Genomic DNA, 19,657 nt, shown 5'->3' with positions numbered 1-19,657 from the left:
CGGCAGAACAAGGAGCAATGGCCTCAAGTTGCAGCAAGGGAGGTGTAGGCCGGATATTAGGAAATGCTTTCTTACTAGGAGGGTGGTGAAACACTGGAACAGGTTACCTGGAGATGTGGTGGGATCTCCATCCCTAGTGGTTTTCAAGGCCTGGCTCCACAAAGCCCCGGCTGAATGATATAGTTGAGGATGGTCCTCCTCTGAGTAGGGGGTTGGACTAGAGCAGCATTCCTCAAGTCATGGGTCCCAATCCAAAAGTGGGTCACAAGAATATATGAAAGGGTCATGAACAAACTTTAAAAATGTAGTCTCCTTTAAAAGGAGAAAAATATGGGAAACTGACTTTTCTCTTGCAGGCTGGCAGAGCTCCAGCCCACAAGGGGCTGCTTGGGGGCCCTCCATGCCCCACACACTGTGGGGCTGGGGCCTGTGGGTGGGAGTGAGGGGCACTGGGTTGGGATTGGCCATCAGTGTTTACAAATGGGTCCTGGTACAAAAAGGTTGAGAATCGCTGCCCTAGATGACCTCCTGAGGTCCCTTCCAGCCCTCATGTTCTCTGATTCTATGAAATCAGCTCTCCCAAATCCACAGGAAGGTTCAAGTTCTTCTTGTGGGGGAAAGGGTGGGGGTTCTCAGGACTTCTGAGGCCCAGAGGCACACTTAAATTACATTGCCAAGCTCTCTTCTACAATCCCAAAGGTAGCACTTCTACTCAGCAACCATGTCTATATGAGACACTGGTCTCGTGCAGTTGTTACTGCACAGTCATTTAGTACTTGCAGACACAAGTACTAGATGACTGTGCAGTAACCAGAGCAGCATCGCCGAACAGCTTTTAGGTGATGCTGACTGTGCAGTAGCACTTCATCATGCTTTGTGCCATGCGATGCTACTGTGCAGTAGTAATGAGCTACTGCACTGTCAGCGTCTCATGTAGATAAAGCCAGGCAGTATTAAGGGAGTCAGTTGACTTCCTGGACTGTTTGCATCTACCCAATTCCTTCTAAACTCTTAATTTCACCCGTATTAACCACCCTCTTCTTCTGAATGGTCCTGATGTTTCACCAATCAAGCCAGTCTTTCTTCTTCCCGTCTGCTGTCTGCTAGCTGTTCCTGGTCACAAAGTTCCTGTGTCACAGCCCTGCAGATTGTTTTTAATCCATTTTGAGGAACTTATCTTTGTTTTTGCTTCAAAGCAGCACTAGGCCTCCCGGCCTACTAACAAATATTCTCGTTTCTTTTTGACCAGGAGGAAGATGTGTGCTGCAGAGGGTTGGTAACTCTGACTGAAGCTATTCCAGATTTCCCCCCCCACAACATGATGCAATATCATTAATTGTACTGTTCAACCCATTCACAGTATCAGTCTCCCAGATTGCTGTCAATAGTCACTGGGAGATTGATGCCGATTCCAGCAGACTCCTGGCCAGTCCAGGAGGGTTGGCAAACCTCGTGCGGTGCCGTAGGAGATGAGGCACTTCACCCCCAGCAGCTATTTCAAAAGCCCGCATCTGCCCATGCATCTGAGGCAGCGGTTCTCAACTTTTTGAGACACAAGGCCCTTTCAGTAGGGGCCCCTCAGCTCTTCATTTGCACTCTTTTTTTCCTACAGGAAAATGCTATATCAAGTCTTCTGTGGCCAAGAGGCTCCCAGAGTGCCCAGCAAGGTGGGCAGCCTGCTTCCAAAGCCAGGGGTCCCTATGTGAAACCCCAGGTGTATCTCAGGAGTGATGTCTGCAGGGCTAGCAGGAGGCTGGGGGCCAGGCCTGTGCTGCCCCAGGGTTGAGGGCAGTCTGGTGCCGGGCTCGGAGGATGGATGCACAGAATGGTTTAGGCAGAGCTCAGGCGGCCTCTGAGGGGCCTTCTCGCCCCGCTGCTCTGCGGCTGCAGGAAGGACCCCGAGCTGCCCCGGGCGGAAGCTCCACGTGAGATGCCACGAGCCAGGCGGCAGGGACCGCTCCGCTCCGCTCCTCCCTTGGGCGCCGCTGCCGCGCTCCTGCTCCTCCCAGGAAGCATCCTTTGCCCTCCCGAGCAGGAAGCTGCAGCCCGTGGGCTCGGCTGCAGCATCCCGGCCGGGCCGCAGCATCCGCGGCAGGCGGCGTCCTGCCCTGCAGGTAGGCCGAGCCGGTGCCCCGCTGGCGGGCGGGGGTAGAGCCCCGGGGAGCGGAGCGGAGCGGAGCGCTGCGGCCGGCGGGGACTGCGCTCCCCTCGCCTGCCTGGGCCCTGCCTCCCTCCCCCCGGCCCCCGCAGCCTTCTGTTGCCCCCAGTCCGACGTTCCACCCCCTAGCTGAACGTTCCATTCCCCAGTCCAGCGTTCTATTCCCGCCCCTCCCCCCAGCGCAGGGTTCCATCCCCCAGTTGAACGTTCTATTCCCCCGGGCAGCGTTCCATGCAGACCCCTCCTTCCCTGCACCATTCCACTGCCCCCACTCCCAGCCCTGCAGCCCTTCACCCGGCTGCCTTCCCCTTTGCACCCCCTCCCCACCCTTGCCAAGCCGCTCTCCCCGGGAAACTGCTGATGGGGAGGAGAGGGCCTGGGTCCCGGCTGCCCCCTCATAGGCTCCTGTGTGAGAGCTCAGGGGGTGGCTGCAGGCAGAAGCAGGGTGGCCCAGGGCACCAGCCTGTCATGTCGTACCTGTGGTAGCCAGGCCCTGGTATTGTGCCGGCAAGGGGCAGAATGAAACAGGCAGCAGTGGGAGAGGGCCATTCCCTCACTTTTCAGGCCAATGGCAGTGTTTGTCAAGCTGATTTGGACCACTGGGGGACTCTTATGTGAGACCTTTGCAGTGCCAACCGCCTCTGCTGTGGGAGCAGCAGCTCAAAAACCCCTGGGTGCCCTGTGGAGTGTGATGTTACTCCAGGGGTGGGCAGTTATTTTGGGCAGAGGGCCGCTTACTGAGTTTTGGCAAGTCACCAAGGGCCACATGACAGGCAGCCCAGGGCAGATTAATGTTAAGTTTTAAATTTTTTAGGGACCCCATAGGCTGGATAGAATGGCCTGGCGGGCCGCTACCAGCCCCCGAGCCGCATTTTGCCCACCCCTGTGTAACTTAGGGCTCTGGAGGAAACCATATGGTTCAGCCACAGCCAGTCTTGCAATTCCAAAAAACCTCAGTGCCGCCGGAACTGCCTTGGATTGAGAGACAGCTAGGCTTCAAATGAAAGACCCCGTCTAGACAGAGGTGGTCAGCCCCCAGGCCATGTACAAGCCACATGTGGCATCAGGGTACTGAGGGAAAGCCCCTGGGAATAAGCTAGAGCTGTCCAAGCAGCCTGCTGAAACCCCAAATTAAAATGAGGGTAGATGGCAAAGACCGAGATGGATTGTGGTTTGTGCATCTCAGTAATGCACCCAAAACTGTGCTTTTCTTGTCTCCCAGCAAAGAATGCAAACCCCCTGAGAATACCATTTACCAGCCAGCGAGAAAAGGTTATGGTTCATCATCTCTGTTTCTCTTTCCCTTCCACCCCCTCCCAACACACAGAGAGAGCAAGGGATGCCATGACCACAGGGAAGGAAAAGACTCTTGTTTCTTTTCCTGCTCCAGACTGGCCAGTGAGCTACTTGGCAGACTGGGCATGCATGAAAGGTATCCCATGCTGAAGAGTTTCCTGTCGATCTGGGGAGAAGTGAGGCACCTCTCCCTTTATCTTGCCTCATTGTTTATATTTTGACTGGTTATTTCCATTGGAAGCTGATGCTGACATGAATATGAGCTCTAAATACAGCCTACTCCCTGCATGTTGAAATAATTGCCCCTCCCCTAATTCATCTTTGCTGACAGTGCAGTAAAGAGAGTTACTGTTGCCGGTGGGTAGCCACCAGTGTCACCTTGTAGTGCAGACAAGGCTCTAGTCCATCCTACCTTTATAGTGGCTTTGCCGTTTACATGAGGGCATTGCACTGTTGCAACTATCCTGTTGAAAGGCTGCCAAAATCTTTAGTGTGGACAGACACTGAGAACATGCTAGTCAATATTTTGTAACAGACAAGTCTTGGACATACAGCACTTCCCAGTGTTTATGTTATCAAGAAGCTGCCAAGAAGGAGTTTAGAGCTCCCTAGATTCAGTAGAGTCAGTTGCTGCCTGCCCAAAGCATTCCTGTAGAATTTAATCTTTCTCTTCTAGTCCCCCCCGATAAACATATTGTGAAGCTCAGAATATGTGAAATGACCTGTGCGCCATGCAGCCAGCCCCAGGCATTCAAAAGTCATGAGACAGGCTCTGCAAAATGGTTTCTTCTAAAAAAAAAAAAAGGTGCCTCTTACTCCCCCGATGGCTTTTGAAGCATTCGGATTCAGGTTTTCTAATGATTTTTTTCCTGTTGACATCAGGGCTTGAAAGGTCACTATTGCATGATTTTTAAGGTGCTTTAAGGGAAATGCCAAACAATTTACAACACTGGCACCTGAGAAAATGCAAACTGCCCTATTCGTGGCTTCTTAGCACTGAAATCTATAGGCTACCAACCTTTATTCACTACTAACTCTGCAGCTAACTTGCAGCTCCATCTCTGATAAGTGAATGGGTGCACCTAAGGAGTATAGCCTATCTTTCTATCTTAATCAAAAGTAGAAACCTCTTGTGAATGATTTGGTAGGGTTGGAGTGCTGTAATCCAGAAAAAGGTAGACAGGGTTCTTTGGGTAGATGTGAGATCTTTTATTAGAACAACTAAATCTAATAAAAGATCTCACATCTACCCAAAGAACCTTGCCTGCCTATGTCCTTAGACCAACACAGCTACAACCAAGAACCCTAAAATAGTCTAAGAAATGCATAAAAGGAAAGAGGCTTTTCGTGCTGCCTTTGACTGGACCAGCTGTATAGTTGAGAGAACTGCTGGACAAGCTTTTAGGCCCTTCCTCCAGTGACCTGATTTGCAAATTAACTTGAACTACTTCACACCTTTGTATTAGTTTGGACAGTCCCCAAACATGTGTGGTTTCCCTCCCTAGGGATCATTCCCTAGGTAAGGGAAAATGGTTTGGTGCTATGTTAGTCTGACAGGCAAAAGGCAGGGCAGGAGGACACACCAGGTAAAGGAGAAAGGTTGGTATTCTGGAATCAATTGCAGAATACACATGCCAGGTCTTATAATGGCACTGGCAGCCAACAAGGCAGGGACTTGCTAGAGCAAACAGGGTTAACAGATTTTAAAATAACAGTGTGGATGAGACAGTAGCTTGTTTTAACATGTTAGCTGGTCATGGTACCCCCTAGGTGCACCCTGCTTTCAGCTTTCTTCCATTCTTATGTTTAGCGGGTTATTCCTCCCCTTTCTCTGCCCCTGCCTCATCCATTCTTCCCTCTTCTCTGCAGTGACTTCTGATCCTACCCGCTTATGCCATTTGTACTACCCCATGCTACATGTTCACTAAACTCTGCTTAAACGAATGCTTGTTGAAGGCATTGGTGGGATATGACAGGGAGGCAATACTGTCCAAAGACAAAGTAGAGCTTTTTAACAAAAATTCACGGGGCTTTACAAGGATGTTGTGCTGGAGAATTACCACGCTGTCCTCTCAGTGGGTAGGAGTTTGTTGTTTGTTTGTTACCATCTTCCTGGGGTAGAGGTGGGGAACCAGACCTTTATGTCCCTAGAGCCTAGGTAAGAATGTCACCTCTTATTTAAAAGGATTTTCAGAAATGCAGCTGGCAGCCTACCATGTCCTTGAGTTCTTCTGGGGAAGAATCTGTTCCTGGTTGGTGCATCCCAGTAAAGCCCAGTGATGTTTCTAAGGGTATAGACATAAGTACCATAACAACAGGAATGGGGTGGGGCAGGGATTCACTGCATGTGAGTTGTTCTGCTGAAACTATCTGTGTGCATGCCCCTACCATACAGCCAGTGGAAGCTCACCCTAGGTAACTTACACCTCTTTCCCTGGGGACTAAGTTGCCAATGTGTTAGCTTTCATTTACTGCCTGGTAAGAATATACAAACACGCTGAGTGGGTAGCGTGCAGTAAGTGTACCTCTTCTATCCCTCTCAGTAACTGAGCACATGGCCAAATTAATCTCCTGTCCATACAAGCATTGTTAGGATTTTCTATATTTGCACATACCTATGTCTGGAAATGTGATTCTAGGTTCTCTGCTGGCTTTATATGCTATGTATATCATACATCACTCTCCCGTTAAGAAGAATCCTTGAATTTCTGATGGAGATAAGATGCATCTACTGCTATGCCTCATATATCCCAAAAGGTTGTCCCTGAATGTTTTCCTAATCAAATGGCTCATCCCTTCTGTTTCCTCCTCACTTATCTTTAAAGAGGGTCGGTTTAAAACACCTTTTACCCAAGTCTTGATCTTATATGCAATAAGCCAAAATATCAATGGTCTATCTTTTGTACAAGTAGCATTTCCAGCCGTTAACCTGACATACCCTCCCAGATGGAAGAAGAGGGATTCTCAGTCCCAGATCTTCAGGCCTTTGGGGAAAGCAAACTCTTGGAGGTGACTCACACAGGTGAGACATGAGTTAAAAAAGTTGAGCCTTGTCTACATTAACTCCGTGGTTTGGCTGAGTTCCATGAGCGATCAAAGACTAATCCTTTCTGGCAGCTGTGGTAGCCCCTTCAACAGCTGGCGCCTCCCAGAAGCTGCATGGGCATCTCCTTAGTCTCATGGCTTTTTTGTGGCCTCTGTGCCAGCATTAGCCTTGTAATGTGGGTTTGTTACAAGTGAATTAAAAAATGGCAGTTCCAGCAGTGACCCTCCCCTCATGTAGAGGGTTTTAACATGCTCTCGTTTCTCCAGGGCAGGTATCACATGTACCTTTCTGCCTGATTGTGCTCTGTCCGCTCACAGATACTCTGAGCCCTAAAATAAGACAGGAAAACCAAGCTGCTTGGTTGCTTCTCCTGTCTGAGAGAAAGATGATGGCCTTTGATACCATTCCTTTGTCTTGCATGCTTTTCAGTCTCTCCCTTTCCTTCCCCCCGGCCCTCACTAAAAAAGCCACCTCTCTGGACTCTCATTTTGCCAGGAAGCGAAAGTGGAGATGAGGAGACACTTCAGCTGAACTGTTCTGAGAGCCCGGAGCTGCATGGGCTGCTTATGCCAGGCTTTGATGAGGAGACTGCCCAAGAACTCATCCAGAGTGTGCCCAGCAGCCCTGCTATAGCAGAGAGGGATGCCCCTCTCAAAGCCCCCAGCCATGAAGGAGCCTTCCAAAAACAGCCAGTGGACTCTACAGCCCGCCGAGCATCCAGGGTCGAGCGCCCAACCATCTGCCCAGAATGCGGGAAGGGCTTCAGCCGGAGCATCCACCTGATCCAGCACCAGCGCATGCACACGGGAGAGAGGCCCTTTCAGTGCCCAGACTGTGGGAAGGGCTTTAGCCAGAGTTCCCACCTGATCCAACACCGACGTGTGCACACGGGACAGAAGCCCTACACATGCCATGAGTGTGGGAAGAGCTTCAGCCAGAGCTCAAACCTCATCAAGCACCAGCGCATCCACACGGGCCACAAGCCCTACGTATGTGCTGACTGTGGGAAGATCTTCAGCGACAGCTCCACCTGCATCAAGCACCAGCGCATGCACACGGGCGAAAAGCCCTACAAGTGCCCCCAGTGTGGCAGAAGCTTCAGCCAGCGCTCTCACCTCCTGCAGCACCAGCGGGTCCACAGTGGGATCCGGCCGTATGCCTGCCACGAGTGTGGGAAGTGCTTTGGCCAAAGCTCAGACCTCATCAACCACATACGCACCCACACTGGGGAGAAGCCCTACACATGCCCAGCCTGTGGCAAGGGCTTCAGTGGGAACTCCAACCTCCTGAAACACCAGCGCATCCATACAGGGGAGAAGCCATACTGCTGCACCCAGTGTGGGAAGTGCTTCCGCTTCCAACCTCAGCTCGTGCGTCACCAGAAACACCATACTGCATAGGGCCCATTGACCCACCCAGGGGAGCAAGGGAGCAACCTGAATAGAGAAAGCCAGCCGAGACTGGCGGGGAGCCCTGGGAGAAGAATGTTATCTGTCTAGCCTGGCCTGGTCAGGGGGCACAGTTCACACTGTCATTTGGGGAAGGAGGAGAGAGGGATGTATGTTGCTTGCAGCAGGACAGGAAGGGACAGGGAAGGTAGAGCATGAGGAGAATCAGTGCCTTTGACTTTTAGGGGTGACAAGAAACACCCTGAAAACTGCAGCTAAAACCAAATCATTGCCTGGTAAACTGAGCAGGCTTTGCCACTGCAGTGAGACCATTTCCCAGGCATGTAGCTCCTTCTTGAAACACAAGTTCCCGTCTCCCTGCTTTCTGGTTCTTACTGAGAGGGCGGGGGGGTTAGGTATTATCATCTATTGATATTTATTGATTCCACCATATGATACTCGCACTGGATATGCCTACACTGCAGACAGGGCAGCTCATGTAGATGCATCTGAGCTGGTTTTAAGCTATCTTGTTCAGGGTCTGCTACTGTAGCTACAGTGCTTGAACAGGGCTCAGCATAGAAGTGGTTATAAAGCTTTTCCAAGGAGGTTGCAGACGAGGTTGCAGTCTGTGCTGCCATAGATACATTGCTTGCAGGACCCTGGCCAATTTGGAAATGTCTGCATGAGCTGCAGTCAGTACAGTGTAGATGTCCCCATTTGTGACGGCCTGCAATGGGGCCATACTCTTTTAAATGTTTTTGCCAAATAAAAGGCCATAAACTTAATGTCTGTACAAATGTGCTGTTGTCTGACAGTTTAAATCATGGAGAACAATAAAGGCAATTAACATCCTGATAGAAGTTTCTCTCAGTAAGTTTCTTCAGTTGCCTTTTGTGGGTGGAAATTAATGAACATTTTGTAAAGGTGTTAACAGCATGGAGGGTTTTTTTAAACTGTTATCTGCTAATTGGCAATTGATGAAAGGTGATATTCATTGGAAAATGAACTATTGTCCAACTTATATTTTTTTATTAAATGCATTAAATATTAACATGAATTTAAAGTTTCATGAATAACCCTTTTTTTAGCTTAGCACATGTTGGATTTGGAATTGTGGGGCACTGTGTCATGTTTCAGAAAATCATAGTGTGTTATTGCTTGTGCTTTTATAATATTTATAAAGCCTCTACCATCTGACTTTCTATCCAGGAAGGTGAGGCGGGGGGCAGAATAGCCAGAATGTGACAAGGACTGACCCCCAAGGATGTGTTGCATAGGCATTCCTTGTGACATAAAACGTGTACTCTTTGAAAATGGATTCTAGTTCAGGCAACAGCTTGGAGTGGGGGGTGGGAGAACTGGCAATAAGATTGGAGATGTCAATACTTGTAGCTCAAAAAGAACTTCTTGTAACAAACACAAAACTATTGAAATGCCCACTCCACCCACAGATCCAAATGGGGAAGAAATCACACTATACTTTAGCCCAGAACATGCCGTGTACCAATATGTTGGGCTTCCAATTTTTTGTTACAGATCTGAATGCAGGGATAATGTTAATGATCATGAAGTCTTATCAAGTGAGAGTAAAGATCACAAGGAAACATACAAACATTGGTTCTGAGGAAGAAGACAGGCTATACAATAAAGCTGTGACCTGAGGAAGCCAGAGGCAACTACTCCCTCTCTAGCCACCCATCTTCAGTTCCTGGGCCTAGGCCAGATATTATTTTAAATGAGTTTCCTTCTTTCCTAGAAACCTAGAGGGCTGGAAGGGATTTGCAGAGGTCATCTAGTCCAGTGCCCTGCCTGAGGCACAATCATCCCTATCCAGACCATCCTATCCAAATTCATCATCTAAACTTTGGCCATTTATACACATACTTTTTTGTCCCACAACGCACTGGAGATCCGCTGTTTTGGAGCAGACTTGGTTAATTGTATAAGTGGCAAAATGCACATATGCGCACAGAAAATGGTAGCATGCATTTGAACTAAAGCACCTTCTATGTGTCTTAGTTCAAAAGCACACTGCTGCCATTTTCTCAGTGCTGAGATGAATCTCGCCGTTTATACAACTGCAAATGTCACAGCGCCAAGCACTTTTCAAAGTACCTGGTGCTGCGGTGCTTGCAAGTCTAAAAATACCCTTTGTAAAACCACCATCAACCCTGACAAACACAAGACATAACCTGCCACAGGTAATGCTGGGGAACCATGGCAGCCACTGTCCTGCTTCTATGAAATGTCAATATGTGCTCAAGAGATCTTGGTAGAGGGCCACAACTTCACTGCAGATGAAGGCAAAACCCCCCATGGGCCATACCGGTATGACCATGGAGTAAAATTCCTTCCTGACCCCAAGTATGGTGATTGGTCTGACCCTGAATGGAGGGGCAAGAGCCTCTAGCCAGGAACCTCCAGCTTTGGTCTCAGCAGGAGCATTGGTACACCCTAAACAAAGTCGCCAGCCTTGGCTGTATCCAAAACCTGATGCCTCTGAGGGAGAAATAAAAACAAGCTGGCACGTAGCAGAAAGGGGGGTAGGGGCAACCAGCAAAGCCCAGAAGCACAGGAAATGCCTATAGTAGTCTAGATCAGTGGTCTCCAAAGTGGGGTGCGCAAGATGATCCGTTGGGGTGCGGGAAGAAAATATTAGAACTTCTATCTATATTTATTTTTTATCTATATATATTGTACATAATATATTAGTACAGTAGTATATGTATATAATTTATAAATGCATAAATATACATATATTGGGGGGGTGTGCTCAAAAATTTTTTACTGATAGGGGTGCACGATCAAAAAAGTTTGGAGACCACTGGTCTAGATCTTCCCTAATCAGTGACTGTCCAACTTCTTGCACACCTCCAGTGACGGAGAGTCCACATCTTCCCCAGGCAGTCTGTTCCACTGCTTAACTGTTCTAACACAGAAGAAGTTTTTCCTGATATCCAATCTAAACCTACTTTGCTGCAACTTCAAACCGTTGGTCCATGTCCCCCTCTCTGCAGCAAGAGAGAAGGTGAAGCTTTCCGTCTTCTTTATGACAGCCCTTCAAGTATTTGAAGACTTAGTATCATGCCCCCTCTTAAGTGCCTTTTCTGCAAGCTGACTATACTAGCTCCTTCAGCCTTTCTTATGGTTTGCTTTCCAAGTCTTTTTTAATCCTAGTTGCCTGCCTCTGGACCCACTCTAATTTCTCCAAGTCCTTTTTGAAATGTGAAATTAAAGTGGGTCCAGAGCTGCATACAATACTCCAGATGAGACCTAACCAGTGCCAAGTAGAGGCACTATCACTTCCTATGTCTTGTACCTAATGCTTCTATTGATGCAGCCCAAAACCACATTTGCCTTTTGTGCGACTGCATCATGCTGCAGACTCGTATTGAGTCTGGGTGTGCCTGTGTGTTCATTAATGCACCGTAACTACAACGCATTAAGTTTAGCATTTGTAAAGACAGGTTCTAACTTAATGCGCTGTAATTGGCGGTACTGCACATTAGCGCAAATGGATGCTTTTTTAGTAATATTAATGCACATTAGACTAAACCTACTCCACATTACCACGTTATCATGGGTCTTGCCTGCTGTGTTAACACACAGTAGAATTAGTCTTTTTCTCATTAAGTGTCTCATGTAGACATGCCCTCTGTGACCTACAAAACTCACAAGTCCTTTTCCATAGAGCTGCCATCCAGCCCCATGTCCTCCATTTGGTATTTGTGTTTTTGATTATTCTCCCCAAAGTGTAGCACCTTGCATTTGTCCACATTGAACTTCATCCTGTTACCTCTAGAACCAGAATCAAGAAAAACCCATGCTGTGTATAAGCACTAAAATCAAATTCTGTATGCCTGTAGCAGGGAGAGTTCCAGCAGACTTAGACCCATTGTTGGTGTTTGCTTTGATTACTGCATCCTTCTGAATCTAATGCCACACTCATGTTCTTCTACAACTCATGTACTGATCCTAATCCCACTTCCACAAAGTAGCTGGCTGAAGGTCTCTCTCACCCCCCATCTGAGTATCAACTGCAAGTTCTGCTATGTCCACCTAAGCTTTTCAGAAAAAGGCAGCTAAGTTTTTGGTGTGATAAAGACCCTATTGAAGTGCTTATCCATGCATTTATTTTATAGATGACTGAATTCTTAGAAGCAATGAGTGGTTCCAGGTTCCCCTGTTTTACTCAACCTGCATAACATGCATAAAGCTTGCATAATCTGTTTTAGTCCAACCTGCATAATACATTCCCCAGTGCCTCTCCTATCATGCCTGAGCTAGAGTATTTATTTTAGAAAGATTTCTTTGCATCAAGAATGGAATCAAACCAAATTTTGGGGAGCCCAGCATGCAATACCTTAAGTGGTCCTGACTGTTAGTGGCCAAGCGCTGAACAGTTCCAGAGTGTTGGCTCCTTTGGCATGTATTTGCATACTAAAAATCATCAGCTGGGGTCCTGGTCTTCTCTGTTTAAAAATCACAAATTCTTTGATAAAAATTCAAAATTCTCTGATTAAAACCCCAAAAGCCACATTTTTCCATTATTAAAATGAAAAGCCACTATCTATAGCTATGTATATCAGTTATCCAGAATGTTTTATTGATAAATTTTCAATTTTAAAGCAATTTGGAAGCCTACCAGTGCCTCAATAATTACAATAAAATAAATCCTAAATACATATATATTTTGGCATTTGATTGTGGGTTGTTTTGTTTTGTTTTTTTTTTAATCAGAGCTGCCCCTGCCCCCTTCACTAATCAGTATATGGGTCCAGCTGTGTGAGTCCCCCCTCTTCCCCCCCCACTTTGTGGCACCGAGAAGCCCTGATACGCTGGTATCCCGGTCCTCCCCATGCTGTTGCCCCTCACTCCCAACACACAGCCTCCCACCCCTCTAGGTGCCCCTCACTCCCAACCCACAGCCCTCTGCTCCCCACCCCCTACACAAGCTCTGCCAGAGGTCAGCTGCTACAGGACCAAAGGGGCCTGCAGCCCCCCACCCCCACCAGCAACACCTGAGCCCCAGATGCCCCATGTGGGAGGTGGCAACTGCTGCGGCCAGAGTGAAGCTTGGAGCCCGGCTCCCCCCATAGACAGCACAGTCAGAGCAGAGCCCATGGGGGAAAGAAGATCCAGGCTCCCACTGGGGCTCAGGGCTCTCTGCCCTGCTGCCCTCCCCCAGGTGCTTCTTCAGCTCAGCAGACAAGACCCAATGTGGGAGGGCAGAGAGGCTCAGTGCTGCCACTGCCACTGGGAGCGCCGTGCCAGCTGTGCCACCATGGCAAGGGCCCCCCTGCCCACCCAGCAGCATCAGGCACACTCTGACAACGCTGTCAGGCAGGAAGGGGCACCTCACCATGGCAGTATGGCTGGTGAAGGGCTCCTGGAGGTGGTGATGGCATTCCACCTTCCTGTGCTATGTCCCACCCGCTGGGCTGTGGAGAACCCTGGGGAAAGGGCAGCAGGGTGGGGAACCCCGAGCCTACAGCAGGTAGCCTGCATCCTTTTCCTCCCTGCACATAAGTCTGGGGGGGCATGTGCCCCTCCCATGCCTCCTCCCCTGGAGTGCAGACGGTGGCAGGGAGCCGGCCCTCCAACCACCCTCTGAACAAGCCGGAGATGCCAAGCCCATGCCTCCCTCCTGTTCCCTCAGCCGGGCCCTGCAGCCACATATTCCCACCCCAGGCCCAGGCCACACACACTGCCCCAGCTGGACAGCAGCACCACCTCCCAACCCTATCCCATTCCTTCCCTCACCACGGGGACTTCAGTCTGCCCTTCCTTGCCCTCCCTGCATCACTTATGCCCTTCCCTCCCAAAGGCAGGAAGGCAGGGTGGGATCTGCTCTTCATGCTGCCTGGTTGTATTGCTGGCCAAAAGGGAAAGGTGGGACACATGTCTGCTTTCTACCCCCCACACCCCTTCACCTGTAGCTGGACCAGAACCAAGCAGCATGAGGGGCAGATACGGGCTGCCTGCTGTGGGCTTAGGAGCCCTGCTGCCTTTCCCCCTGGAGTCCCATGCTGGCCATATACCCCCTGCCTGTCAGCCAGCAGCAGGGTATACAACTCCATGCCACCGACCCCACTGCTGCTGGGCAGGCAGGGGGTGCCTTGCCATGGTGGCGTGGCCAGGAGGCAGGGCAGCAGGGTGGGGAGCCCTGAGCCCACAGCATGCAGCCCACATCCACCCCTGCCCCATGCACAAATGTGGGGGGGCATGTGCCTCCCTTGTTTCCTACCCCCTAGAAAAGCCGCCCGTGGCTCCGTCCCACCCCATGTCCCAGCCCCATGCACTGTCCTGGTGGGGAAGTGCCCCAGCCCTTGCCTTGTTCCCTCCCTCACCGTGGGGGACTCAATCTACCCCCCCACACACACATACCCCCCTCATAGACTTACCTGCAGGGAGCTGCTCTCCAGGCCTCCTGGCTGTGTTCCTGGACCTGTGCATTTGTGCAGGCGCACGCATGTACATGGCACCTCCTGCATCCCACTCCTGGCAGCCCCCTGCAGGCTGGAATGCTGCCAGCCTGCAAGGGGAAACCCCCCCATTTCCCATGTATCCCTGCACAATGCTGCAAATCCAGGACAGATGTTGTCCCAGAATCATGCAGCCCAGGACCAGGACTTGAGGTTCCCATTCCGGGACTGTCTCACCCAATTAGGGACTTGTGGTTACCCTACCTCTTAAGCACTGGCATCAGCCCCATAGGTCCCTTGCCCCTCTCCTTGCTGCCTCACTGTGGCCATGAGTTGCTAACCCTGAGCAGCAGTTTTATTCTGTATGCTCCCAGCTTTTCACTCCTCCTCTTCTCCATAACAGCAATAAAAGTGTAGCTAAGCCCTCCCAGAGGTCAGCTTGCACCATGACTGGCTGAAAGGGAGGAAGAGTGAGTGGAAGATGGCAGCAGTGCTTCTTACTCCTGTCCTCCAGGTGAGCTGGGAATCTGTTCATAACACTTCTCCTTGATGGCAGGTGGTGACTAGCTCACAGGACTGACTGTTTGATACCTAGTGCCTTACCTGGCAACAGCATGTGAGGATTAGCCCTCCCTACTGTCAGTGTAGCCTTAGGTGGGCATGGCCACAGTCCTGTAGAGAGAGTTCATGTGCTGATCCTGTACAACCTTGGGATTTTCATCCAGTGGGAGAGTCCTCATGGAGGCAGTTAATCCAGACATATCTGCTTTTATTATGGAGGTCAGTCTTTAGATAAGAGATTAATGAGAAGCAAGGCTATTTAATCCTAGTATCTTCTGCCACAGAAAGAGGTACAGATATCCCATTTGTGAGTGTGTCTACACTGCAGTCACAGGATTGACTATAATCTACTGCACGCAGACCCAAACTAAGTAGTTTGGGAGTTCATAGCAGGCTAAATGCAGAGCTCAGCTCTGGGCTGCTGGTACATATATACTGTTAGCAGTACATAAACTAGTTAGTATAAAGCCAGCTTGAGACCAAACTACGAGTCACAACTGTGACTACCATGTAGACGTACTGTAAGTAGGTAACTTAGTTTGCTGGCTTTTGTTGGGGGATTCATTCCATGAGAAGCTTCTCAGCCAGACCGCTAAAGCAAGGTTCAGTCTTTTAAATAAATAAAGATACAAAACAAGATTCTTCTGTCCTGTCCCAGGCACTAGGACAGGGAGACCCTTTTTACTCTGGCCCCAGTACAACAGCCTAGTACCCTGCCTTGCAGCAAACTTTTATAATTTACTTCCTCCTTTTGCTTACTTTTCTAGGAGCTTTTCTAGGAGCTGGGACATTCCCTGCATACCCAAATGCCCCAGAGTTGCACTTTCTTAATAGGGCTGACTGTTCTTCCTTAAAGGCACAGACCACCCTGTTACACCTACCCCCAGTGGTTTTCTGGTGACACTCAAGCAGTGGTGACTTTTGGCAGAAGCATTGCATCTTTAAACTCAGCTTCTATGAGGTGGCTTTCCCCTGAGGTCTCATTCTCTGAGACCCAGCATATCCTCAAAAAAAAAAAATACAACTAGTTTGGAATGAAGTGTCCCTCCACCCTCTGCAGAGATCATTCAGGCATAGCTCCTTTCTATACTGAATGGGGATACATGAAAAGGCACGAGGGTTTAGGAAAGTGTCAGAGGGATGACAGTTCCATGCTGAAGGAGGACAGGTAAACAGCATTCAACAAGGAGCCATTCTTTATGTATTCGTAAATGAATGCCAAGTGCTTTGGAAATGTAAAGCTCTACAGAAAGGTCAGGAATTTTTTTAATGATGAGGTGGAACTGAGTGTGAAAAAGAGGGAAGCTTAAAGCCAGTGAGCAAATGCTACTTAAATAGTCAGGAACCATTTTTCAGAATTCTTCTTATTATTTGTGTAAGAGTACACAAGGGCCTAGGGATGAACCAAACCATGTTGTGCTAGGCTCTGAGCACAGATCACAGAAAGGCTTCCAAAGAGGCTACCGTCTAAGTTAAAGGAGCCAAATGTTTTCAAGAAGCAAATTATGGAGAAACCAGTGAACTCTTGCTGTGAAAAAGGAAGCTGGAGAACCTTCAGCACCTCTATTATTGTGCATGTCAAACTCTCTTTCCTCTGAAGAAGCGTAAGGGTAAGGATCAGCTGTCTGACTGGCTGGAGAATGGGCTGTTGACAGTGGCAGGGTAGAATCAAAACCCATAATGAAGAAGCAGGAAAGAATAAAGCAAAGGCTTTTGAGCTAGCTGAGGTACTTACCAGTGTTACAGAGTTCAAATTTTCACAGCCTCTATATACTTCCATGGAGAATTTGTATTGTGGTGATCTTACCTTTCTGAACAATGGATGGAATGGTAGAGTTAGTCAGATAAAGAAAAACAGGCCTTTGTGAGCAGTTATCAACATCAAACTTGCAGTGAATATCATTTACAATGAATTATCTAAACAACTCTACCAGTTGCTACAAAAAAGTAAGCTTTTCAAATGGACATAAAAAGCTAAATTGGTGTCATCTGTACCACTGTATTTTGGCACTTTGAGAATGTAAAGGAAGGAAGATGATATACAATATACAACCCACACCAAAGGGCTATCCAGTGCCCAAAAGCTGTTAGGCTAGAGACATAACAGTACCAAAGAGTCAGTGGGCAGGATACAGGTAGAGCCACTGGAATGATGAACCAGGTCACACGAGTGAAGCCAGTAAATGAAATGCAGACTCTAGCCAGCATCTCCCCTGTATTGTTTGTTACAATACCGTGTCCTACAGCTACTGATTGGCTGATAACTCTCACGGTGCAGTGCCACCCTTTTGTACTTCATTAATTGGCTGTGTCAGAACACATTCTCCTGGAATAAGCCAATAAATTTGGCTCATGTTGTTGAATTTAGCTCTTAACACAAAGGACCTGTTTTTATTTTAATTGTCCTATAGTCTTTCATTAACACCAACACTAAAAACACCAGTCCCCTCTCTCATTAATATACACAGTGTATGCCCAATGTTTTGACCATATTTCTCTTTGTTTCCACTAATTGAGACCCACTTAATCATGGAAATCTATTTAATTGGGATGTTTAGCAAGGAATTCAATTAAGCTTAGCAGCAAGGACTGCTGCTTAATTGGGTGACTGCAGGTGATGAAACGATTCTGCTAGAGTATAAGGATATCATGTCTCTGTGATGCTTGTGCGGCTGAGTGTATTTTTATTTCCAAAGATGATGGCTGATGGTGGTCAGCCATGCAAAACAGCATCACTATTTTTCAAGCATTCTTCACAGCTAGCTGTCTCGCAGCCTCTTGTGACAGAAATGTTGTAGCCATAGTCTTTTCTCTAGTTCCACTGTAATTTAACTCCCTTTAAACCATTAGCAGTGCAGTGTAGCTCCTGCATCACTGGGAAGTTAGTAGGTTTGATGTGAGCTAATTAAAGCAGTGTAAACACATGTGGCAGCCTGGCGGGTGGGCTCACTGGCCACCCGGCTAGTTGACTTGAGCACAAAATGGCTCAGGCTGATTGCTGGGGCATTTCTACCAATCAGGAGGAGGCAGAAGGCAGGCTTGATGACCCTGGGGCAAGGTAAAGAAGAGGACCTGAGGGGGCACTAACCCCTCAGGTTTTCCTATTGGTCTGTCTTCACTCTGGGGTCGGAGCCTCTGGAAGGGATGAAAGCCCAGTGCCCAGCATATGGGCCACTTTGATGGGGGATGTTGATGATCTGCAGAAGAGCTGGTGGAGCTGACCAGTGGGCAGAGTGGTTGCCCTAGAAGCACCCTGAAGATGCCCCGGCTAAGCAGGAAGCAGCAAGAGGCTGCGTCCCAGCCCCACTATGGAGGGAGCCGTGGTGTCAGTGCACGGATTGATGCACAGAGGGTCAGGAGGATGCTAAGGGATCCTCTCAGCTGCATAAGGCAGTGTGGGTCCCCAGCCCTGTAAGAGGCAGGGGCTCCTCGGTGCACAGGATGGTACACGGGGCCTGGAGAGTTAAAGGGACCCTGTGGCTGCATGAGGCAGCATGGATCCTGACAAGAGGCAGGAGCCCTCAGTGCCCAGGGTGGTGCACAAGGCCAGGAGAGCTCAAGGGACCCCGCGGCTGCATGAGGCAGTGTGGGTTCCCCAACCTTGTGAGAGGCAGGAGCCCCTCTGCACAGGGCGGTGCACAGGCCTGGAGAAGACGTAGGGACCCCACGGCTGCACAAAGCAGCGCGAGTCCTCATCCCTGTGTGAGACAGGAGCCCCCGGTGCACAGCATGGTGCACAGGTCCTGAGAGGGCTGACAGGCCAGGATAGCTGCATGAGGCAGCCCAGGCCTTGCGGCAAGAAGCAGCAGGGCAGAGCAACCAGCTCAGTGTGGAGGGGAAGCCCTGAAGCCAACCTAGAGAGAGAGAAGAGCCAAGCCCACTAGAATTGCTGGGAGTCATGAGTTACCTGAAAAAGGGATTGCAGTCCCAAAGAAGAGAGGAGACAAGGATTTCCACAGGGGAGGACCCCCCACCCAGCTTCAGCATCACTGGACCATGCTAGTCATGTGGCCTAGAGGAGGGAGATAGAGTGTCTATATGGTAACCTGCTCTTTTCCCAGGTATCACTCCTTCTTTTAGGCATAATTGTAGTACCATTGTTGCTGACTTGTTCTTTATATTGTTGGGACCTTTGCTGTAAACCTGTGTAGTTATTGTTGTATTATGAGATGATTATGGCCTTATTCAGCTGGCTAGAAGTCCAGTTGCTTAAGGGCCCCTGCTGAAGCACCCCTTACTCAATATTTGCTTTATGGTATTTGTTATCTTTATGTATTGAATCCTATTAATGTAATTTCACTTATGTATGTTTGAGCTAGTGATTTATCCCTGCCAGGTTTTGTTGGTTGAACTGACTGTTTAACCTGTGTTTTACTTTCAATTGCCCCTTGCCAGCCACCTGGAGAACCTGCTGAGGGTAGGGGCTGTACACTAACTGAAAGACCAAAGAGGGTCAGGGCCCATGCTGTTATAGTGCCTTCAACTGCCATACCCAGCTGAGATTGCCTGGCATTCAAGAAAAGTAATTGTTTTGTGAACTTACATTGTGTGTGTGTGTTTGTGAGTATACACAAGTTATATATGCTTATAGACACTGCACTGTAAAATTAAACCTATAAATAGTTAAACATCATTGGGTGTCTCCGGTCTCTGCTCTGCACTGCACTGTAGGGGACGGAGGTGAGCTGGCCTGAAGCTAGGCAGTCACCCCCCCACAGCACACTTACATCCTGCCAACACCCATTCAAATGAAGAGGGGGTACCAACCACATACCTCCCG

At 48.9% G+C, this 19,657-nt stretch overlaps 1 protein-coding gene across 3 annotated transcripts; it reads left to right on the top strand.

Moving 5' to 3' along the window:
- Window positions 1-514: 514 nt before the first annotated feature.
- LOC149874277 (uncharacterized) lies at window positions 515-19,495 on the top strand. 3 transcript variants are annotated; one of them, XM_090059241.1, is made up of 3 exons: window positions 515-2,114; window positions 6,364-6,476; window positions 6,996-19,495. In XM_090059241.1, the coding sequence occupies exons 2-3, from the start codon at window positions 6,401-6,403 to the stop codon at window positions 7,898-7,900; spliced, it is 981 nt and encodes a 326-aa protein (XP_089915367.1). In that variant the 5' UTR covers window positions 515-2,114; window positions 6,364-6,400; the 3' UTR covers window positions 7,901-19,495. The 3 variants fall into 3 exon arrangements, with proteins under 3 accessions (XP_089915367.1, XP_089915347.1, XP_089915357.1); XM_090059221.1 differs by having other exon boundaries at window positions 516-2,114; window positions 6,367-6,476; XM_090059231.1 differs by lacking the exon at window positions 515-2,114 and adding an exon at window positions 2,126-4,629 and having other exon boundaries at window positions 4,711-6,476.
- The last annotated feature ends 162 nt before the right edge of the window (window positions 19,496-19,657 follow it).

This window comes from Crocodylus siamensis, chromosome 1 (assembly GCF_052110815.1).
Source record: "Crocodylus siamensis isolate JL-2025a chromosome 1, ASM5211081v1, whole genome shotgun sequence".
Classification (NCBI taxonomy): domain Eukaryota; kingdom Metazoa; phylum Chordata; order Crocodylia; family Crocodylidae; genus Crocodylus; species Crocodylus siamensis.
The sequence above is the reverse complement of the archived record's forward strand: the minus strand, read 5'-3'. Positions and strand labels throughout refer to the sequence as shown.